Source organism: Microcaecilia unicolor, chromosome 2, assembly GCF_901765095.1.
Source record: "Microcaecilia unicolor chromosome 2, aMicUni1.1, whole genome shotgun sequence".
NCBI classification, from domain to species: Eukaryota; Metazoa; Chordata; class Amphibia; order Gymnophiona; family Siphonopidae; genus Microcaecilia; species Microcaecilia unicolor.
In genome coordinates, this window is record NC_044032.1 from 414,880,473 (window position 1) to 414,905,281 (window position 24,809).

A 24,809-nucleotide genomic window follows, 5' to 3' on the forward strand; every position below is an offset into this window, starting at 1 on the left:
TTCCAGATCTCACCAGGGGAAATATCCCATCTAGGACGTTTGTTTCAATTATCCTCTTTTTTCCTCCACATCCCTTGGGGCTCTGCACCAAGACTTCTCCATAGATGCTAACATATTCTGGGAACTCAGAACCAAATCTAGGTCCAGGACTAGACTCCACCCATCAGTAGCAGTCCAGTTGAGGTCTCCAAAGAGGGCTGCCGCTCTTGCTCATCTCACAGGGCTTATTCCATCTGTAGTCATCACAGAGGAGCCCTCTCCCCCTTCCAGAGTTCCAGGCTGCACCATAAGGGGAGTGGCATGATTCCTGACACTTAGGTCTCAATGCTTAAAACTTACCGGAAGAGAATCCACTTCCGTGGAGAACTCAAAAGATCCCACGAAGAAACTCAAGAAAAGGAGGAGAGTGGGAATAAAAACCAGGGTTTCCAGAGACAGGTCTGCAAATGATCTTGAGTAAAACAGTGTTTATTGAAAATCAAAGTGACTCAACACAATGCTGTGTTTCGGCCAGAAGGCCTGCATCAGGAGGCTGCTTGTCTTAGTATCCAGTAGCAACTATACGTCACAGTCTTTTTAAAGACCATCACAGCTAACCGCTGTGACTCCTAAACTTTACTGTCTGACACAAGTACACAGACTCCTGATGCAGGCCTTCTGGCCGAAGCACAGCGTTGTGTTGAGTCACTTTGATTTTCAATAAACAATGTTTTACTCAAGATCATTTGCAGTCCTGTCTCTGGAAACCCTGATTTTTATTCCTACTTTCCTCCTTTTCAAAACTTACCGGGCCAGCAACATGTGTTTTTGACCTGTTCTAGCCAGTTTAGTGAGCACGGTATTCAGTGAGAAACGCACAAAGGGGTTCTGCGGGCTCTTTTCCTCAGTAACAGCCAACAGGAAAGTTATTATAATGGGCTGATTACTATTCAAATGTGCATTCCGAACAATACACAGAAGCAGCCCGTACATTTTACAAGGCAATTTTTACGGGAGGTCGGGAGCTGTCGTAGCATGACAGCGACTTCTCAGCGAAGCAGTCTACTGGTTTATTTTTGCAAAAGGGCCACCAAAGTTCGCAAGGCTCGTCTCCTATTAGAAGGTCCGCTCTCCCACTGTTCCTTGTCCCACTTATTCCATTCTCACAGTTCCATTGTCTCCTTTTGGATCCCTTGCAAGGCGTTTCTCTTGAAGCAAGGGCAGGACAGAACCTAGGAAAGCTGTGGCGGCTTGGAACAAAAAAGCAGTTTTGAAAAAGAAACTACAGCCCAGCCCTCTCCACCCTCTGCCTCCACCACAGCCTCAGAGCCCTCACCACCCGGGGCAGACAGCAGCCAGAGCCCGGCTCCTGGAGGTGTCTGCAAGGAAACAAGTAGCCCACTGACAAATCCTGCTTTCATTGGTAACCAGCCGGTTCCGTTCATGTTTTGCTGCATTACCCTCCCAACTATTATCCATTCTGGAGGAAAAATAGCTTATTGCATAGGTTGTCAGATCTTGAAAGCACCGACACACTGCTTTTATACACACACATATGCTTGTATGCATGTATGAAAGCTGTGTGATGTGAAATTCTGTGTACATTGTCCTATGTATGCGCTGGTGCTTTCCCTAACGAACTGCTCATTGAAAGTCTATTTGCATGTAATTTACTTTAGGAATTGCTCGCTATTTCCTACTCGGTTACTTTTACCGAGTATCTCAACTGTCAGTGTTGTTGCCGGGGACCTTTGTGCATCATGGCCTTAGTGGTTCACTGTAGCCAGAAGAAGTAGCAGGACAATTGATCCAGGGTGGGGGCTGGGGCCTAGCAATTACTGTTTTACAGCTCCCTCCAAGAATGGTTCTGGATCCTTGAAGACAGTATACTGACAGTGGAAAATAGCCGTTGGTCATAATAATAGTGTGGAAGTCTCAGGAAGCCCTAAGTAGGATTGCGTGGCCAGTATTCTCAGTGGAGGAGGGTAGTTAGTGGGGTCCCGCAGGGGTCTGTGCTGGGTCCGTTGCTTTTTAATGTATTTATAAATGACCTAGAGATGGGAATAACTAGTGAGGTAATTAAATTCGCCGATGACACAAAATTATTCAGGGTCGTCAAGTCGCAGGAGGAATGTGAACGATTACAGGAGGACCTTGCGAGACTGGGAGAATGGGCGTGCAAGTGGCAGATGAAGTTCAATGTTGACAAGTGCAAAGTGATGCATGTGGGTAAGAGGAACCCGAATTATAGCTACGTCTTGCAAGGTTCCGCGTTAGGAGTTACGGATCAAGAAAGGGATCTGGGTGTCGTCGTCGATGATACGCTGAAACCTTCTGCTCAGTGTGCTGCTGCGGCTAGGAAAGCGAATAGAATGTTGGGTGTTATTAGGAAGGGTATGGAGTCCAGGTGTGCGGATGTTATAATGCCGTTGTATCGCTCCATGGTGCGACCGCACCTGGAGTATTGTGTTCAGTACTGGTCTCCGTATCTCAAAAAAGATATAGTAGAATTGGAAAAGGTACAGCGAAGGGCGACGAAAATGATAGTGGGGATGGGACAACTTTCCTATGAAGAGAGGCTGAGAAGGCTAGGGCTTTTCAGCTTGGAGAAGAGACGGCTGAGGGGAGATATGATAGAAGTGTATAAAATAATGAGTGGAATGGATCGGGTGGATGTGAAGCGACTGTTCACGCTATCCAAAAATACTAGGACTAGAGGGCATGAGTTGAAGCTACAGTGTGGTAAATTTAAAACGAATCGGAGAAAATTTTTCTTCACCCAACGTGTAATTAGACTCTGGAATTCGTTGCCGGAGAACGTGGTACGGGTGGTTAGCTTGACGGAGTTTAAAAAGGGGTTAGATAGATTCCTAAAGGACAAGTCCATAGACCGCTATTAAATGGACTTGGAAAAATTCCGCATTTTTAGGTATAACTTGTCTGGAATGTTTTTACGTTTGGGGAGCGTGCCAGGTGCCCTTGACCTGGATTGGCCACTGTCGGTGACAGGATGCTGGGCTAGATGGACCTTTGGTCTTTCCCAGTATGGCACTACTTATGTACTTATGTACTTATGTCAGCCTTTTCTCTTCCCCATGATCAGAGAAATTGCTACAAATAAAAAAAACTTAGAGAAAAAGACACCATAAACTGAAAAGAAACTGGCAGTGGGTATGTCCTTAGGCGGCCATCTTCTGTGAGAGTACAATCTATTGTAAGGCCTCCATGTGGGGTGGGGAGCAAGGAAATGCTCTCTCTTCCTCTTTTCTGAATGTTGTGTTCTGTTCATTTATGGTTCCTACCTAATCTTTCACTGAGTTGCTGCCGCTCATTCCTTGACTCCCTATATAGTAGATTCCTGCTGTCCTGTTCGAGTATGTTAGAGCAGGCTCACTCTCTAACAACATTTCACAATGGAAATGCACAAGAAACCAGGATAGGTTGGAGCACAGGAATCAGACTTTTGTGAATGCTGACTTACATCCACATGATGCCCACCTCTTGTGAGTTCATCCAGTGAACTTCATTTATCAAGGAGCATTATTTGAGTTCTTGGTGTCAAAAATAGTCTAGTAGTGTTCAGCCACTTTGTTTTAGTTTAGTTTATGCTGTAACATAGCCAGTAAATTGTGGTAGTATATTCTCTAAAGTATGGGGAGTCATGTTAGAAAGCATTTGTGTAAATCACAGTTTTACACATACAAATAACCACTTGTGAAATTGCGTAAGGTTGTGCATACATAAGAATATGCAATGTGTGTTCACACCTTCCATGGGTGGAGAAGGGAGGGGATCAGTAGTTATGTACCTTATAAAATACAGGATTCAGAATCAAAACATATGCAGAATAACACTTTGCTTGGAGGGGCTATAACTTTGTGTAACAGCTTTTGAGGAAGCAGTCTTTAAAAATGAACATAGATATAACACGTGACTGTGCCTTCTCAGCCTGGGTGCTCTTTACATGCCGAGAAAATGTTAAGTAAAGTGAAGGTTTGGAAAAAGTTGGTAAATGTAGGAGCAGATAAAATAGTGAAACGTGAAAAAGATTGAGGGGTCCTTTTATCAAGCCACACTGGACAGTGGCCAGCAATGAGAATAGCATGTGGGTTTGACACGTGTTCTAGCCACTTTTTAGTGTGGCTGAAAAATATCTGCGGTCCTTGTTTTTGTTTTTTTTTAATGGCCACATGCTAATTTCCCTCCGTTAGCCTGTGGCCATTACTCCCGGGAGTCCTTACCACCACCTATTTAGGAGGCGATAAGGGCTCCTGTGGTAATTGGGTAGCGCGGGAGTACTACTTCTATCCCTCTGCCTGTCGGTGTACCTCAGGGTTCTGTTCTTGGTCCCCTCCTCTTTTCTATCTACACTTGTTCCCTTGGTTCATTAATCTCATCCCATGGCTTTTCCTACCATCTCTATGCTGATGACTCCCAAATCTACCTTTCTACCCCTGATATCTCACCTTGCATCCAAACCAAAGTTTCAGCGTGCTTGTCTGACATTGCTATCTGGATGTCTCAACGCCACCTGAAATTAAATATGACCAAAACCGAGCTTCTCATTTTCCCCCCCAAACCCACCTCCCCGCTCCCTCCGTTTTCTATTTCTGTTGATGGCTCTCTCATTCTCCCCGTCTCCTCAGCTCGAAACCAGCCCCCCCCCCCAGTCCCCCAGCAAGGGGTCCCTGGTGGTCCAGTCCCGTCGCCCAGCAAGGGGTCCCTGGTGGTCCAGTCCCCCCTACCTTGTGTGTTAGAGGACGGAGGGTAGCCTGCCTCCCTCCTCTTCCTGCGACGCCACAAAATGGCGGCGCCCAGCCCTGCCCAGTGTATCCTGGGATGCATTGGGCGGGGCTATACACCCTATAAGGGAGAAACTCTGCTTTAAGCTTTCTCAAGCCCAGCCTGGCCCTACCACCATCACCAACAGCCCTTATGCCTGCATATGCTTGAGACAGAATAAAATTCCCCCTCTTTCCCTTCCCACACAAAATGACTCTTCCTCAGTCCATCCCTACCAGGACCACAGAACCCACACAATTAACAATAAGGGTCATATAGATAACCAGAAACCTTACAGTAAAAGAGGGATTTTCTATGGGTAAATTTTGAAGAGCTTTTCCCTTTGAAAAATTTACCAATAATATTTTAATGGACTTTTAATATAGAAAAATAAACTTGAATTGAGACTAATTAATTTATCTACTGATTTTAAAGAGGAGGATTTATTTTCCTTTCTACAGGCTGAGGAAATCAAAGCCTTGGAAAATACACTATTTTAAAACTGTGCAAACTGATCTTTAAGGATTTTGCCTTTTGTTAGTCCTAATATTGAATGAAACATATCTGCTCTTTACTGCTTTGCATATGTTAAGATGTGTCCAGAAACATAAACACAACCTGATGTTGAATTATAAACTGGGCAGAATGGGATTTTATTAGTCAGAGGTGCACTTCTATGGTTTTGTGATTTGAAAACACAACGGATTGAAGGTTTATAAAGTGCACGTGCATAATGCCTTTGAGTGGAGGTTTAGAAGTGCTTCGAAGTTCCCTTAATTGTCATTTTACTGTATGGAAAGGTTTTTGCATAACATTGTCCAGTTTTCACCCTCCAAAATCTTTAAAATAGATATGAATGCTTTATATTGTAGAACTTGATTCTAGTGTTATTTCCCAGTCTCACTGAATATAATTCACAAATACATCTGATACGTAAAGTGTTCTCTTTAAGAATTCATGTAGTTAAATGAACTATGAAATTCTACAAAAAGTGTTTTTTGTGGATTTTTGTAATTTAGATTTATATAGCATCTTTAAGCTACATAGGATTTTAATAATCTGTTTTAAAATGTAATATACACAGCTCCATCTGAAGAAGATAACATGAGAGGCATTTCTGCTACAAACTGTTTGAGGGCTTTCATAGTGTGTGTGTGTTGGGGGGGGGGGGAGAAGGGGTTGCAGTAATCGTGCGATCATAATTATTAGTCAAAGCTGGATGTCGAGCATGGGTGAGAAAGACTTACCTAAGCTCAGAGTCAGCAGCACAGGGTATTTGAAAATGCTTCAGGAGTTGCTAACACACACAAAAATGGGTTACATTTAACACAGGCTTTGAACATGAGCAGTAATAGGAGTTGCTGACAGAAGCAAACATTTTAGTTTGCATCTGAAGTAAGTGCACCAGCCATTAAAGTATATTTGTTATGTTTGTTATTTAATGGTGATTTTATGTTCCATTTCTGAGGTCATTGTATTTTGTTATGGTTTTCAGAGTAAACCACTTTGAATGGCAGGTTGTCCAAAATAAGCAATATATACATTTTTATAAAGGAAGTCTCTTTTTTAAACTGGAAAATGACATGATTGAGTTTAAATCAGGGCTTCTCAAACCTGTCCTCGGGGACCCCTCCCCCATCTCCCCAAGCATTTCAAGTTTTCAGGATATCTACAATAACTATGCATGAAATGAATTTGCATATACTGAGCCTCCAGTGTATGCAAATCGGCTTCATACGTCTTCGTTGTGGATATTCTGAAAACCCGATTATGGAGTCTCTCGGACTTGGAAACCCAGATTTAAATACATAGTTTTAATAATTGCTAAACTTGTAATTGAAGGAAAGTAGTTTTTGTTTTGTTTTTTTAGCTGATTTGTGAGGCACGTCCAGGTTTTGAAATAGTTTATAGGTTTATAGTTTATTTATACTTGTTTGCTAGACTGTTCTAACTGACTGGGCAGAGCGATGTACAATCTAATTAGAAAAAGAAAAGGAACTCCATTTAAAATGGGAAAGCAAAATAATCACACAAGGGGACTAAAGAGAGAGAGAAGGGAAAAGAAAGAAAAACTGAAAAAGACTGGGGGAGAGCCCTAACTGGCACCCTCAATCATTCTGCACCTTTGAAAAGCCAGGTCATAAGCTCTATGCTTTGAATGTTATATAAAGGAATATGTCTACATTTTAAGGTGTATTATACTTATCTTCACAGCATAAACATTCCAAGACTGATATCCTAATTTTCTCTTTTTTAGCACCTGTAACTGCAAGGGTCTTTAACAGCAGCGCTTCACCTGGGACAAAGATGCCTAGCAACAGGCCTGTCCCACAGCCATCACTCAATGAAAGGGACACGCTGGTTCAGAGGGCGGAGCATATCCCAGCTGGAACACGTACGCCAATGTGTGGCAAATGTAATATGGTCATTAGGTTGGTATCTGCTTCTATGTCCTTCTTTTCTCTTAGGGGGCCCTTTTACTAAGCTGCGGTAAAACGTGGCCTGCGGTAGTCTAGGTGCGTGTATTGGGCATGCGCCGGACCAGTTTTTACCGCAGCTACAAAAAAAGGCTTTTTTTTTTTAACGGGACGGGAAAAGGGCCTGTGGTAAAAATGAAACCAGCACGCACCCAAAACCGGCCTGAGCCCTTAACGCCACCCATTGATCTAGTGCTAAAAGCTCACACGCTACATATGCGGTGACCAGTCAGCACATGCCAAGTGCCGATTAATGCCGGAAGTGGTGCACATAGGAGGAAATAATTCATCCACGTGTTATAGGCGCACGACAAATCTGAAATTACCGCCAGGAGGGTGAGTCTCATTTGGGTGCGCGCTACATGTGCGTACAGCCTACCGTGGCTTCGTAAAAGGGCCCCTTAGTGTTTTTTTTTTTTTTGTGCCATTGAAGGACTATGGTTGCCTATTTCTGGCCTAGACTAATCAAGTCAGATTCTCACAATATGATAGAAGTATAAAAATCACAATAATTGTAGAGAACAAGTTTAAAATGCAAAGGATTACTACTTTGCATTGTGCAAATTAATGTGTAAAATAGAACATTGTAGTAGCAATCAGTATAAATGGGGTCATAAAGAAATTACAGCAATGTATGGAAGATAAATTAATTGTGCTGTAAGCTAGAATGATATGACTATGAGCATTTATTTCTCCAACAGTGTCTCCTTCTAGCCCAAATAGCCAGCCTTTATCACCCTGTTTTTCCTTGGAATGGTCAAATTTTACTCTTCCATCATTAACTTCATTCGAGAAGTCATTAGCATTCTTGGGCAACCTGTTCTCTTGATCCCATACCATCTGACTGGATCAAGATTCCTTCTCATGGACTTCTGCCATTTTCTTTATTCATGATTAATACCAATCTCTCTTCCATTGTCTATAATTAGAGACCTATCTCCAGTTGTCTTCAAGCAGTTGGTCCAGCATATTGAAGCATCTATTCTCCACCCTTATCAGTCAGATTTTACCAGGATATTCCACAAAACAATTCTTGCCTCTTTGCTCAATGATTTTTATTCAGCCCTTGATAGGAGTAATGCTCACCCAGTCATCTTCATAGATCTCAGATCAGCTTTTGACCTTGTTAGTCATTCACTTTTATTGACTAGACTTTCTGCTGTTGGTATTTCAGGTCTGTTTTCAAGTGGTTCTCCTCTTCTTTCCAACCGGTTTTTAAAGTCTCTCCCCACTTCTGATTCTAAACTTCACTGCCTCAACTGTGGCGTCCCTCAGGGCTCAATCCTGTCACCACTTCTTTTTAGTATATTTCACTTGCAGCACTTATTCAAGAGTCCACAATGAAGTTTTATGTGTACCCCAATGACATTCTTCTTGTTTCTCAATCCCTACCTGACCATTTTTCAGTTCTGTTTGGACTCCATAGAACATTGGTTATTTGCTAAGCACTTGATCCTAAACTTTCAAAACCTGTGGTCTCCTGGATCACCAGCCATTTCTCCCATCCTTTAGCTGTCCCCGCTCTTAATGATTCACCACTAGCTTTGGTCGACCCTCTAAAATACCCTGGTGTCTTTCTGGATTCTCAGTTCTCCTGTAACTCCCAGGTATCTTATTTCTGTCTCATTCATTCATTCATTGTGCCCATATTTAGACAATCAAATAGGAGGGACCAATCAAAATTCAAACATGCAGGGACAACTATATAGCCAATATACACTGACAGTAAGTCCCAGGCACAAGATATTTTACAAAAGATACAACCACAGAGAAGGCCAACTACTATTGAATAGAAATAATGCCTTTCTAATTCATATTGTTCAAATTTTTTTTGAAATGTATACTCTGTTATAGAAATTGCTGGGATAATCAGAATTTAACACAACAGTGCTGCTTGTTGAACTCATCGTTAGGCAGCAGAGTGTGATTCCTCATACATCTGCAGTGTTTTTTTTAATATAAAGTGCTTATTTATAAAGCACTTTATATAAAAAAAACACTGTAGATGCATGAGGAATTGCACTCTGCTGCATATTTAGACAATGGTACATATGCCACCCTTCTTTACAATTTTGTGTTATCTAAAATGGACTACAGGTATTATTTATTATTGTCTCCCAGCCGTTCTCCTAAGAAAACTGCTGTCAGTCCAGGTTTCTTCTGTTTACTTTCCCACGCCCCTCACCACATTCATGTCACCCCTTTCTTGATTCATCGCCACTGTCTCATCATATTCAGTACAAGATCCTTACATTTGCATTCAAAGTCCTATCCTCAATACTGGTATTTCACCATACCTTTCCCTCTTATTACCCCATACAGGCCCTCCCTATACCCTCCGCTCCATGATTGAACACAGTCTCTCTATCCCCCTGGTTTTCTGCTCATGATTAGAATTATTTTCTAGATCATGTCTGTAAAGAGCATAGTAATATTTGTAAATATGTTTCTGAAATTAATGCACTTTGATTTTTAATTTTCAAAACAGTATTAATTGTTGCAAAAAAGAGTATGTACAAATTGTATTGTAACATAATTACAGTAAATTCAGAACGCGACCATTGTAAGATGCCATAAGGTTGCAGTTCATCTACGAATTAATAGCAAAATGGCAGTAGGAAGTTTATAATTGGGCAGTAGAACCACAGTATTCAAAATGCAGCCACCCATTTGGCCACGACAGGGTCGATTATTCAAAATGATGTAAACAGCCAGGAGAGGTTCCTGGCCTTTTAAATAGCTTGTGCAGTTCTATCCGGATATTGCTGCTGAATACTCTCTCCAACTACCTATGTGTAATTGGCTAGTTTGTGGGCAGTCCAGGGGTAAATTTAGAGCAGAGCGGAAATTTAGCCAGGTAGTGGTCATTTTCAGTCCACTAACTGTCTAAGTAACTACATAAAAGTTAGTACAGCAAAACAGCCTTCCTAACTAGAGTTAACTGGCCTAGTGGTTAGGGTGGTGGACTTTGGTCCTGAGGAACTGAGTTTGATTCCCGGCACAGGCAGCTCCTTGTGACTCTGGGCAAGTCACTTAATCCTCCATTGCCTTCCGCATAGAGCCTGCCATGAATGGGAAAGCGCGGGGTACAAATGTAACAAAAAAAAAAAAATATTGGCCAGTACCCGGTTAACTTCTGGGTTGGTTGTCGTACCCAGATTTTCAGTGCCAGGAGCCACACGTGCCCTAGAATTTTGAATATCCAGGGCTAGTTCAGCCCATGCCTGGGAGTAGTTTGCCAGTTACTTACCATCCTGGGCTGAACATTGGACCCAACATTTTTAGCTACTTTCTAAGGAAAGGGAGTGATATTTAACTGCAAGTGTATATTTAAAATATGGCTGAGCGTGGAACATTAAAATGTTTCTCAATAAGAAGGAATCTGGATGTTGCGGTGTACCAGGCAGATTAAGTAACATACCAGGCAATATTCAGCCTGCAGCAGGCAGCATTGTTCTAAATTCACTGGGCCATATCCAGGTATTGGTACTGAATATCTGGGTCTTTGGCTGCTCCTTAAAATTATCTGGGTACTGCTGATATTCGGTATCTGTACCTGGATAACAAACCAGATATAGGACCGATTTTTGTGAGATTCTACTGAACCTGGTTTATCTGGGCATCAGCACGGGATACAGGTAGTTTCCAGATAACTTCCAGGTCTGCTTCATCTTCATCTTCTAACTGCCCCTATTCTCACCAGGTAATACTGCAGCAGTCGCACATAATGTTCAGTGGCACTACCTGTTTAAGTGCTTCTAACTATTATGTTCCAACCCAGTCAGCACTATTTAACCAGGGAGGAGCCTCTCTTGTCCAGTAAAATAGCGCTGAATATCACCCCGTAGTGTGAATTTTCTAAAAGTTTTAATTCACAAAAAAATGAACTCCGGTGCTTTTCTATCAGGGAGTTATTGCCCCTGGGAGGAGGGTGCTCATCCCTCTACAAAGGCAGAATACCCTGGGGTCCTTTTACCAAGCTGTGGGGAAAAAGGGCCCTACGCAAGCAGCAAGGGCCGTTTTTCCCGCACGCCAGGGCCCTTTTTACTGCAGCGGGTAAGAAAGCCCCCAGACACACATTACCACATGGTAAGAAAACTTTTACCACATGGCCATGTGGCGGGGAGCCCTTACTGCCACCCATTGAGATGGCAGTAAGGGCTCCCACGCTAACCCGGCAGTAACTGGGCAGTGCACGGCGATGCCCAATTAGCACTGGGTTACCGCCACACAAACTATTTCCGAGGGTTTTCTTTTTCCCCCAGAAATGGCACGCACTCGGGGCGGGACTGCTGCCGGCGGCCACATTGCAGAGAGCTTAGACCCAATAAGTAGAACGGTGCAGGAGGTCCCTGGGTAAAACTAGGCATAGGTCAGGAACAGGAACCAGAGAAATAGTGAATCCACAGGGTAACATAGTAGATGACGGCAGAAAAAGACCTGCACGGTCCATCTAGTCTGCCCAACAAGATAAACTCATATGTGCTACTTCTTGTGTATACCTTACCTTGATTTGTATCTGCCATTTTCAGAACTCAGACCGTAGAAGTCTTGCCCAGCACTAGCCCCACCATCCAAACACCAGCCCCGCCTCCCAATCTCGGCTAAGCTTCTGAAGACACAGACTGTAGAAGTCTTGCCCAGCACTAGCCCCATCATCCAAACACCAGCCCCGCCTCCCAATCTCGGTTAAGCTTCTGAGGATCCATTCCTTCTACACAGGATTCCTTTATGTTTATCCCACGCATGCTTGAATTCCGCTACTGTTTTCATCTCCACCACCTCCTGCAGGAGGGCATTCCAAGTATCTACCACTCTCTCCGTGAAAAAGTACTTCCTGACATTTTTCTTGAGTCTGCCCCCCTTCACTGTCATATCATGTCCTCTCGTTCTACCGCCTTCCCATCTCCGGAAAAGGTTCGTTTGCGGATTAATACCTTTCAAATATTTGAACGTCTGTATCATATCACCCCTGTTTCTCCTTTCCTCCAGGGTATACATGTTCAGGTCAGCAAGTCTCTCCTCATACGTCTTGTAACGTAAATCCCATACCATTCTCATAGCTTTTCTTTGCACCGCTTCCATTTTTTTTACATCCTTAGCAAGGTACGACCTCCAGAACTGAACACAATACTCCAGGTGGGGCCTCACCAACGACTTATACAGGGGCATTAGAACCTCTTTTCTTCTGCTGATCACTCCCCTTTCTATACAGCCTAGCAACCTTCTGGCTACGGCCACCGCCTTGTCACACTGTTTCGTTGCCTTCAGATCCTCAGATACTATCACTCCAAGATCCCTCTCCCCATCCGTAACTATCAGACTCTCCCCGCCTAACACATACTTCTCCCGTGGATTTCTACTCCCTAAGTGCATCACTTTGCATTTCTTCGTATTGAATTTTAATTGCCAAACCTTAGACCATTCTTCTAATTTCCGCAGATCCTTTTTCATGTTTTCCACTCCCTCAGGGGTGTCCACTCTGTTGCAAATCTTAGTATCGTCCGCAAAAAGGCAAACTTTACCTTCTAACCCTTCGGCAATGTCACTCACAAATATATTGAACAGAATCTGCCCCAGCACCGATCCCTGAGGCACTCCACTACTCACCTTCCCCTACTCCGAGCGAATTCCATTTACCACCACCCTCTGGTTTCTGTCCGTCAACCAGTTGCTAATCCAGTTCACCACTTCAGGTCCTATCTTCAGCCTGTCCAGTTTATTCAAGAGCCTCCTGTGGGGAACCGTGTCAAAAGCTTTGCTAAAATCTAAGTAGATTACGTCCATAGCATGTCCTTGATTCAATTCTCCAGTCACCCAGTCAAAGAATTCAATGAGATTCATTTGACACGATTTCCCTTTGGTAAAACCATGTTGTTTCGGATCCTGCAAGTTATTGGCTTCCAGGAACTTCACTATCCTGTCCTTCAGCATCGCTTCCATTACTTTTCCTATAACCGAAGTGAGGCTTACCGGCCTGTAGTTTCCAGCTTCTTCCCTATCTCCACTTTTGTGAAGAGGGACCACCTCCGCCGTTCTCCAATCGCACGGAACCTCTCCCCTCTCCCCTCTCCCAGGATTTATTAAACAAACTTTAAGAGGACCCGCCAGAACCTCTCTGAGCTCCCTCAATATCCTGGGATGGATCCCGTCTGGTCCCATGGCTTTGTCCACCTTTAGGTTTCCTAGTTGTTCATACACACTCTCTTCCGTGAATGGTGCTAAATCCACTCCACTCTCACATGTACTTTTGTCAGTCCATCTTGGTCCTTCTCCAGGATTTTCCTCTGTGAAAACAGAACAAAAGTATCTATTTAGCAAATTTGCCTTTTCTTCATCATTTTCTACGTAGCGGTTCGCAGCATCTTTCAGTCTTACAATTCCCTTTTTAGTCATTTTCCTTTCACTAATATACCTGAAGAAATTTTTGTCACCCCTCCTTACCTTTCTAGCCATTTGTTCTTCCGCACGCGCTTTCGCCAGACGTATCTCTCTCTTGGCTTCCTTCAGTTTCATCCATGTTCCTCTTTTTTAGTTTTTCTGTATTTCTGGAACGCCAGCTCTTTAGCCTTTATTTTCTCAGCCACTTGCTTGGAGAACCATATTGGTTTCCTTTTTCTCTTGATTTTATTTACTCTCCTTACATAGAGGTTTGTGGCCCTATTAATAGTTTCTTTCAGCCTGGACCACTGCCCTTCCACTTCTCGTACGTCCTCCCAGCCCATCAGCTCCTTCCTCAGGTATTCCCCCATTTTACTAAAGTCAGCACGCTTGAACTCCAGGACTTTCAGTTTTGAGTGGCCACCCTCCTCTTCAGCCGTCATATCAAACCAAACCGTTTGATGGTCACTGCTGCCCAGGTGGGCACCCACTCGAACATTTGACACACTATCCCCATTCGTGAGTACCAGATCTAGTGTCGCTTCCTCCCTCGTGGGTTCCGTCACCATTTGTCTGAGCAAAGCACTTTGAAAAGCATCCACGATCTCTCTACTTCTTTCCGATTCTGCAGATGGAACCTTCCAATCTACATCTGGCAGATTGAAATCTCCCAACAACAGCACCTCTCTTTTCGTCCCCAACTTTTGAATATCAGTGATCAGATCTTTATCTAGTTCCTCCAATTGTGTTGGGGGTCTGTAGACAACACCCACGTGGACAGAGGTTCTATCCTCTCTTTTTAAGGTGATCCATATTGCTTCTTCCTTTCCCCACTTCCCTGTCATTTCAGTCGCTGTGATATCATTTCTCACATACAGAGCTACTCCTCCATCTTTACGCCCCTCTCTATCCTTCCTAAAAAGATTATAGCCTGGTATGTTTGCATCCCATTCATGGGAACCATTGAGCCATGTCTCTGTGACATGGCTCAATGGTAATCCCCACAGGAACTGTTGAACCATTAAGCATGTATCTTCCTGGTTTCTCTTATTCTATCCTAAGCTAGCAGGTTCAGTGGGATCTTGTGGAGCTGTGTCTGTCTTACTGATGCACAGAGAATGAGATTCTCCTGATGGCTTCTTTGGTTGTATAGTTCTGTGTCTGTTCAGCAGGGGCCACAGGTTTGACCATGTTGGCCATGGCATTTGCAAAAATCTTTACACCCTCTTACATGTTTCACATCCTACTGTCTAAGAAAAGTGTTAATTTTTGTTATCACATCTGCAAAATTGTTAAGCCAAAAGCAGGACGTCTCAAACCATAGTTTAACAAGATAAAACCTAACAAGAGTAAATGAAATATTCAAAACCTGTTTGATGTGAGATTTTACATATATATCCAGACCTAAAGACCTCTCTCAGGACTTGGAGGAGGGAGGGACAAAGCACTACCCAAACCAGCCCCACTCCAAGGTCTAACAAAAGCCAGGGATGGGGAGGGGCAGAACACAGGTGACCAGTCTCCAGATAGTGATTGCAGTGTGAAAGCTCCAGGTAATGAGAGAGATGGAGTGGGAACTCAGGAAGAGGCCTGGCTATGTTCTGACTCTAGGCTCTGGGTCTATGCCAGAGCCTAGACTCAGAAGAGACGGCTGAAGGGAGATATGATAGAGGTCTATAAAAGTGGAGTGGAACAGGTAGATGTGAATTGTTTGTTTACTCTTTCCAAAAATACTAGGACTAGGGGGCATGTGATGATGCTACAAAGTAGTAAATTTAATACGAATCGGAGAAAATCTTTCTTCACTCAACGTGTAATTAAACTCTGGAATTCGTTGCCAGAGAACGTGGTAAAGGCTGTTAGCTTAGTGGGGTTTAAAAAGGGTCTGGACGGCTTCCTAAAGGAAAAGTGCATAGACCATTATTAAATTGACTTGGGAAAATCTACTGCTTAATTCTGGGATAAGCATCATAAAATGTATTGCGCTTTTCTGGGATCTTGCCAGATATTTGTAACCTGGATTGGCCACTGTTAGAAACAGGATACTGGGCTTGATGGACCTTTTGGTCTGTCTCAGTGTGGCAATACTTATATATATTCAACCCACACACTGCACAAGGAGGACCGTGGGCCTAAACAGTGGATTCAAAGTAGCAATGGATTCTCAAAGCCTTCTCAGAGTACCTAGTAATTCTAATTCTCAAGAATATCAAACGGGCGCTCAAGTATCAGGTTCTTCACCTCATTAATTTTAAGCAGATGGATTTTGTCTTCTCTCTTCTAAATAGCATCATATTGCAAAATTTCACTTGGTAGTTACAGATAAGGAAAGGGGATGGGATTTGATATACCACCTTTTTGTGGTTACAATCAAAGCAGTTTATATATTATATACAGGGACTTATTTTGTACCAGGGGTAGTGGAGGGTTATGTGACTTGTTCAGAGTCAGAAGTTGCTGTAGTGGGATTTTAACCATTAGGCTACTCCACCACTCAGACTTCAGTCTTATGAGCGACAGTGAATGTGTGAATTCTGCAAGCATGCTGAAAGTGTTTCATGAGCAGTCCCTATTTAGAAAAATGTTTTCCCATTTTGTATTTTGTGGTTATGTTGTAGAACTTTTGAAAATAGGACCTGCTTGGCTTAGACTTTTATTCCTGAGAAAGTACTACATTGGATTACCTTTCAAAAGCTATATGGAGTGTAATTGTTCTACCTGTATAATTTTATTTCTACGGTAGACTTTATTTATTTATTTATTTTATTTTAACAGAGGACCTTTTCTGTTGGCTTTGGGAAAATCCTGGCATCCTGAGGAGTTCAATTGTGCCTACTGCAAAAGCAGTATGGCTGAAACTGGATTTGTAGAAGAGAAAGGCGACTTCTATTGTGAACTTTGCTATGAGAAATTTTTTGCTCCACAATGTGCCCGTTGCCAGAGAAAAATCCTAGGTGTAAGTCACTTTAAATATATTCAGTAATCAAAAAATATGTACCTGCAAATGCCAGCTCTAGTCTTTCTGTACTGAAATGTTTGCTTTATATTTATTTTAACCCCCAAGATTCCATAATATCGTTCTTAAGACCCACTAATGCTCTTTTTCTGATCTGCACCTCTCATATTCTCCCCCGCCCCACCCCCTTCTGTAAATGCCACTTGCCTTTCAAAGGGGTGGAATTGTTGGAGATTCTAAGGGGGCCTTTCACAGAGCTGCATTAGGTGCTAACATGCCTAATGTAGCTTAAAATCACATATCATGGCATGCGCTCAGGTATCTTATGGTAACTGCCAAATGTGCATACTAGCTGCATGCCAAAAAAAAATGTTTTTGAGGGGGTATGTCAGTGGGCAGACAGTGGGCATCAGGGGCGGACTGAGGGTGGTCTGGGCCCCCTCCCCAGCCGCTGCCCGACACCGTTCCTGCTGCCGCAGCCGATGCCCCCATTGCCCCGGTCCTACCTGATGGGTCCTGGTAGTCTGGTGGCCTTTGTGGGGGGGGGGGCATGTTCTTTCCTGCCCGCTGTGCTACCTCTATTCCCCCGCCTGCTGGTGCCACCGTGTTTTCAGAATGGTGGCCGAGACTTCTCTCAGTAGTCTCGTGGATCTTGACAGTCTCATGAGACTTCTGCAGGGAATCTCGGCTGCCATTTTTAAAATGCGGTGGGAGGGGGGGAATAGTGGCAGCCCAGCAGGCTGGGCAGGAAAGAACATGCCCCCCCCCCCCCCACTTGCTGAGAACATGTGTTCCCCCCCACTAAGAGGCGTATGGAACTTTGTAAGTCTAAGTGCTTTGAAAATGAGCCCATAAGTCACCAGCGGTGCGCGCTGGGCATCCAGACAGAGCCTCTGTGCCCTTGAACTGCCTGATTGCCCGAATGGTCAGTCCGCCCCTGGTGGGCATTCTTGTGCTAATCAGCTCATCTACATTAGCACATGCTGATTGGTTAGTGCAGGAATACAGTGAGAGCTCTTACCACCTATAAAACAGGTGGTGGTAAGTGGTCACATGGTGACTTTTATTTAATGGCTGCACATGAATGACAACATTAGCGCATGGTCATTAATATTAAAAAAATATATATCAGCCATTGTATGCCTGCAGTAAAAATAGCCTTAGCATGTGGGGAAAAAGCCGTGTAAGGGTACACAAGGCCACTTTTTACCACAGCTTAGTTAATTTTGTAATGCCAGAATTACACCATTCTATGCCTTAGTTTAAGGTTACAAGACTTTTGGTAGACAGATTTGGAACCCTTGTTCTCATTGAACTAATGGGAAGAAAGCACTTTGTGAAGAACGAGGAAATTTCCAACTTCATGAATTTTAACAAGCTGCTTTTAGTCCTTTGATATATCAGAAGTATATTTGGGAATTGTGTTCAAGTTGTAATAGCCTGAGACTGATACCAAGTTGAGTATAAAACTGTTCAAACCTTCTTAAATTAATTAAAATTTTCTTTCTCCTCTTAATTATTATTTTTCTTTTTTTAGTAAGACCTTGTGTTCTGTTCCTCTCTTGATCTTTGAACTTTCCTGATTTTTATCTTTTTCCCTTTGATCTTCTTTGGCATTTTATTTTTCCTCTTTATACCCTTGGCTTCAGTTTGTCTCCCAGCAGTTCAGTTGTCCTTTAGGCCAATGTTTTTCAACCAGTGTGATATCGGACTAGTCAAGTGTGTGTTGGAAGTAACCACTGCTTGAACTCTGCTCTCAACATGTCACTGCAGTAAGAGTCAGCAGTAGCTCACTAGCATGCAGGGCCTCCTTTCAGAGCACACAGTATCACATCTGCCTTTCCCTCCTGGCAACCAGGGCCGCCGAGAGACTGGGCCGGGCCCGGGGCAAGGCCGCTCCCGGGGCCCTGCCCCTGCCAGCCCCCCCCCCCCCCCCCCAAGGACGCCGCCGCTCTCTCCCTCCACCCCCCTCCCCAAGGTCGCCGCCGCTCCCCCCTCAACCCACCCCCCTCCATCCGCCACCGGGCAAGGCCCCCTGCATTGAAATCACAGCGCCTCTCACCTCCGTGTGAAAGCGCTGCAGGCAGCAGGGCAGCAAATCGCCTCCCTTCGGCCCTCCTTCCCTCCTTGTGTCCTGCCCTCACGGAAGTTACGTCAGACGAGGGCGGGACACAAGGAGGGAAGGAGGCCCAAAGGGAGGCGATCTGCTGCCCTGCTGCCTGCAGCGCTTTCACATGGAGGTGAGAGGCGCTGTGATTTCAATTCAGGGGGCCCGGCCCGGTGGCAGATGGTTGACGACGGAGGGCGGATGGGACTGCGGCGCCAGGCCCCCCTTAGAGGCCCGGGCCCGAGGACTTTTGTCCCCCCTGCCCCCCCCTCTCGGCGGCTATGCTAGCAACAGAGTGAATCCCACTTTGTGCAACATATACATTGTACAAAGCATGAGTCATCTTCTTTGAGTCCTTTCAGCTTCTGTCCTATCTCCGGGCTAAATAAAATGGTGGAAATATGCACTGAGTACCAAATATGACCTCACTGGCAGTGTAAGAGCTCTAGCAGAAACATGCAGATGCCAAAGTAACTAACTGAAGCTGCAGCCCACCTTGCGTAGAGTTCTGCTTATTTCTCAGAGCAGAGGGAGCTGGAGTTTGGAAGAGGGAAGGCCTGTTCATGGCACAGATCTGAAGGCATAGGATAGAAAGGGGAACAATCCATGCACGGTGACCAGGTGAGGATGCAGAAAGAACAGGCTTTCATAGGAAGAGCAGAACAGAGGGGGAGGAGGGATGTAGGTGATGTTTCCATTTTTATACAATATGATAGAAATCTTATTCCGCTACAATCCAAGTGATTCAGTGCCAATTATAACAATAAGAAACTAGTCATAATTAGAAATTACAAAATTATGGAACTTTTTCGGGATCTTGCTAGGCATTTGTGACCTGGATTGGCCACTGTTGGAAACAGGATGCTGGGCTTGATGGATCTTTGGTCTGTCTCAGTATGGCAATACTTATGTACTTATGTACTAATTATAATATAAATATTTCTTGAATTAAAACTTTCTCCATCTTTTTTTCTGAAACCTAAAAATAAGTCTCCAATCTTACTTTATAAGACAAAGCATTCCGACATTTCACCACCTGATGCGAAAATATTGAAGAAAAAATGTAGATTTCACTCCCTGTATTGATGGAAAATGTAATATCAGATTTTTTTTTAGTAAATCTCTTTGAGGATGGAAATATAAAATGAATCAAATAACCAGGGACCAAACCAAATAAGATTCTACAAACCAACATACATATATTGAAGTAGTACCGGGCATATATAGGAAGCCAATATAATTTTTTTAGCAAGAGTTGCGCTGTCAAATTTTTGAGCATTACATAATAGGTTTGCAACTGTATTTTGCAATGTTTTCAACCTTTTTAGCAATCTGTCAGAACATCCAAAATAGAGAAGATTGCAATAATCTGACCCTCCCCCCCCTCCCGTTTGCTAGGCCACATTAGCAGCTGCCTTGAACTAATGCTGTGTGAATGCCATGTGGCTTAGTAAACCGGGGTAAGTGAGGTACTATCAGGCTTATTTTCAAAAGAGGAGGACGCCCATCTTTCGACACAAATCGATTTTGGGCGTTCCCAACTGCTTTCCGTCGCGGGGACGACCAAAGTTCCCGGGGGCGTGTCGGAGGTGTAGCGAAGGCGGGACTGGGGCGTGCCTAACACATGGGCATCCTCAACCCATAATGGAAAAAAAAAGGGCATCCCTGACGAGCATTTGGACGACTTTACCTGGTCCAGTGGATGCATTCCAAGCATCCACCACCCTCTCCGTGAAAAAATACTTCCTGACATCTTTTTTGAGTCTGCCCCCCTTCAATCTCATTTCATGTCCTCTCGTTCTACCGCCTTCCCATCTCCGGAAAAGATTTTTTTGCGGATTAATACCTTTCAAGAAAGAAGATACAAAAACATATGTAGTCTCAAAGCAAGTTTATTACTGCCAAGCCGAATTTGAGGGAACCTGTAGCTAAATGTCATTTGTTTGTTATCTCCAGATGTCAAGTGCTGCTGTACAATTTCTTTCTAGTGGTGTCCTGACAAAGCTTGCAATTGGACAAAATGTGGCTATGTTGGGACTCTGTTATTTATTTCCTTCATTAATAAACTTGCTTTGAGAATGCATGTGTTTTTGTACCTGCTTGCTGATGATCTGCTGTAATTCCACATTGTTTGAATTTGGATTCCCTCCTTGTGCAGGTATGCTGCCACCACCACCATGACCTTTGAGAAGGTCTAAGGCACCAGTGGGAGCCCAAACTGAAGTGCTCTGAACTGAAAATGCTTCCCAAGCATGTAGAACCCCAGAAAGCATGTGTGTATGTCCCTGATGGTGACATGAAAGAAAGCCTCTAAAAGACAAGATAGATCAAAAACAAACCTGATCTCACTGATGCTATCACTGAATGCTACTACTACTACTATTTAGCATTTCTATAGCGCTACAAGGCATATGCAGCGCTGCACAAACATAGAAGAAAGACAGTCCCTGCTCAAAGAGCTTACAATCTAATAGACAAAAAATAAATAAGGTAAGCAAATGAAATCAATTAATGTGGACGGGAAGGAAGAGAGGAGGGTAGGTGGAGGCGAGTGGTTACAAGTGGTTACGAGTCAAAAGCAATGTTAAAGAGGTGGGCTTTCAGTCTAGATTTAAAGGTGGCCAAGGATGGGGCAAGACGTAGGGGCTCAGGAAGTTTATTCCAGGAGTAGGGTGCAGCGAGACAGAAGGCGCGGTCTGGAGTTGGCAGTAGTGGAGAAGGGAACAGATAAGAAGGATTTATCCATGGAGCGGAGTCCACGGGAAGGGGTGTAGGGAAGGACGAGTGTGGAGAGATACTGGGGAGCAGCAGAGTGAATACATTTATAGGTCAGTAGAAGAAGTTTGAACAGGATGCGAAAACGGATAGGGAGCCAGTGAAGGGTCTTGAGGAGAGGGGTAGTATGTGTTGGATTATTTGTAGTAAATAATTAGCAGATTTTATACACACAGCTTCAGCTTTAGAAATGTTAATTTCTTTTCTTCATCTCTCTCATACACCCCAGAATAATTCACTGCTGAGTCACTTTAAAGTTGAAGTAACAAAACATCTGTTTACTCACAGTTTGTAGTTAGATTATATTCAGACAGGCATATATATACATAATACTATACATTTGGATTATCAGCTCTTTCCATGTGCTTAGATGGTAATGGATGCTCACACCATAGATTCTCAGCTAGGAGAGATCATGAGCTCCATGTGCTGTGTCTAACCCCCACAGGAAGTTGCATGGGTGTGACCTCTCTAAGTAATTCACATCAGAGGTCACAGAGTAATCACAGAGAAAAACAATTTCTGACAGGCAATGCATGTAAAATACAATACATTCCAACAAACCCCTTCTCATGCATAACTGTCATGCAATTATTAATTCACACAAAGTCCAAGCTTTATACGCAGATTCTCAAAAAGTTCTCTGGGTAACGGTTTGGTCATGATGTCAGCTGTCATCTCACTGGTGTGACAATAGTGTAGACTGATGACCCCTTCTTTCGCCAACTCTCGCACGTTGTGGTATTTCGTTGCGAGGTGCTTGGTGCGTGACTGAACCTTGTCATTCTGTGACAGTCTGATGCAGCTCTGATTATCTTCCATTATCTGGATTGGTCTCTGTTCAGCTGTTCCAAAATCCAGCAAAAGTTTTTCAATCCACATCAGTTCTCTGCATGCTTCTGATACGGCCACATATTCAGCTTCTGTAGAAGACAGACTCACAATACTTTGTTTATGACTGGCCCATGAAATTTGTACATTTCCATACATAAACACATATCCACTTGTGGATTTATAATCAGAATGATCTCCTGCCCAATCTGAATCACAGTAACATATTAGTTTTGGATTACTGTTGGCTGAAATCTTTAATTTACAATCAATGGTACCTTTTAAATACCTTACCATCCTTTTAACTGCAGTCCAATCTGATTTGGTAGGTGAGCTGACCCTTCTGCTCAAAATTCCTACTGCATTTGCTATATCAGCCCTGTATGTGGTAGTTAGATATAAAAGCTTACCTATGGCTGATCTATATTGGATGTTATCTGGTAAAGGTTCTCTTACTGTTTCATCCTTCAGAAAATCAGTGATCATGGGAGTGCTTACAACTTGGGCATCTTGCATACCTAAACTTTCAATAAGCTCATTTATTTTCTGCTTCTGGCTTAGAAGATAAGAACCATCATTTTGTTTCTCAATTTCTATACCAAGATAGTATGACACATTACCAAGTTCTTTTATCTCAACATTGAGGTTTAAATATTTTACAATGTCCTTGTACTCTTGCTCACTTTCGCTTGCAATGAGCAGATCATCAACAAAAGCTAAAATGTATGCATATTGTCCATTTCTGCACCTAGTGTACAAGCATTTATCTGCTTCACCTTGCTTAAATCCTAAATTGTCAATATTTCATGCAATTTGTCATTCCAACATTTTGCACTTTGCTTTAATCCATAAAGACCTTTGTTTAATTTACACATTAGCTGTCTTTGTTTTGTATTTATGAAACCTGTTGGCTGTTCCATGTACAAGTCTTCAGTTATATCTCCATGAAGAAATGCTGTTTTCACATCAATGTGGTTGACTTGCATGCCTTTTGAGACTGCAATGCTCAGAAGTGTTCTAATTGTCGTGTGTTTCACTACAGGTGCAAACACTTCATCAAAATCTTCTCCATATTTTTGAAGATATCCCTTTGCGACTAATCTGGCTTTATACCTTTCCACTTTTCCTTGTGCATTCCTTTTTAACTTGAATACCCATTTGCATCCTATAGCTTTCTTGCCAGGAGGTAATTTTGTAAGAATCCAAGTATATTTTTATGCAATGCATCAATTTCTTCCTGTGCTGCTTTATGCCATTCAGCAGCTTCTTCTGCTGGCATTTTCTCAATCTCATCCCATGTTAAGGGCTCTTGAGCTTCTGCTGACTTTGTTAGGTAAGACAGTCTTGGGGGTGGAACACCTTTGTTTTCCCTGGATGAGCGTCTGACAACAGGTTGGTCTGACCTTTCCGCATCCTCTAAATCTGAGAGTCCTTCTCCAATTGATTCCCCTTCTCCAACTGTACTGTCTCCTGCAATGATCCTTTCTGTGTCTGCTTCCTCTGCCTGTTCCTCGTTAGATACAGATGAGTTGCTTTCAGACATCTGCCTTGGTATGGCATTTATATACACTGGCATGTCTATTATGGTTCTAGTTTCATATTCTGGATGATAAGGCTCATCTGGGATAATCCAGCCTTTATCAACCCTTTTGTTTTCATCAAAATATGTAACATGTCTTATGCCAACAATGCCAGTTTTCAGATTCAAAATTCTATATCCTTTGTGTCCTGGAGCATAGCCAACTAAAATGCCCCTTTCTGTTGTGGAATCCAGCTTATGCCTTCTTTGCTTTGGTACATGAGCATATGCTGTACTTCCAAATGTTCTTATGTGTGACAGGTTTGGCTTCCTACCATGCCATGTCTCATGTGGTGTGCGCTCAGCGCCTTTAGTTGGCATTCTGTTTTGTAGGTACACTGCTGTGAGAATGGCTTCCCCCCATAGTCTTTTAGGGAGATTGCTATCTGACAGCATACATCTGGTCATTTCCACAAGTGACCTAAATTTTCTCTCTGCAACAGAATTTTGCTCTGGTGTATAAGCTACTGTTGTGATATGCTGAATGCCTTCTTGTTCTAGAAATGTGCGCATGCTTTGTGAAGTGAACTCACCACCATTGTCGGTCTGAAGAACCTTTGGTTTTCTTTCAAATTTATTGCTCACCATGGCTACGTATTTCTTCAGCATGTCTGTGACTTGACTTTTTTCTTTCAGCAAATAGGCCACACAATATCTAGAGAAATCATCCAAGAATATTAGCACAAATCTGTTATTTCCCAATGATGGGATATTAAACGGTCCACATAAGTCACTGTGTATTAAGTCCAGTACTTTATTACTCCTATTTCCTGTGTATGCAGGAAATGAGGGTCTCACACCCTTTTGAGTAACACAGTCTATGCATTTCTCCATTTTACCAGTATCTGCACTGATCTGAATGCCTGTGGCTAGTTGCCTACTGTAAAGATCCTGGATCACCTTAAAATCACGATGTCCCAGGCGGCGGTGCCAGATTTCCAG

The 24,809-nt window shown here is 43.2% G+C and overlaps 1 protein-coding gene across 5 annotated transcripts in view; it reads left to right on the forward strand.

Annotated features, from left to right (window-relative positions):
* Positions 1–24,809, forward strand: part of PDLIM5 (PDZ and LIM domain 5) — a 403,074-nt gene that overhangs the window by 318,213 nt on the left and 60,052 nt on the right. For all 5 annotated transcript variants that reach the window (XM_030190704.1, XM_030190703.1, XM_030190705.1 and 2 more), the window contains 2 exons: positions 7,019–7,193; positions 16,395–16,575. In XM_030190704.1, the coding sequence (XP_030046564.1) occupies positions 7,019–7,193; positions 16,395–16,575 (356 nt within the window). The remainder of the gene's footprint in view (positions 1–7,018; positions 7,194–16,394; positions 16,576–24,809) is intronic.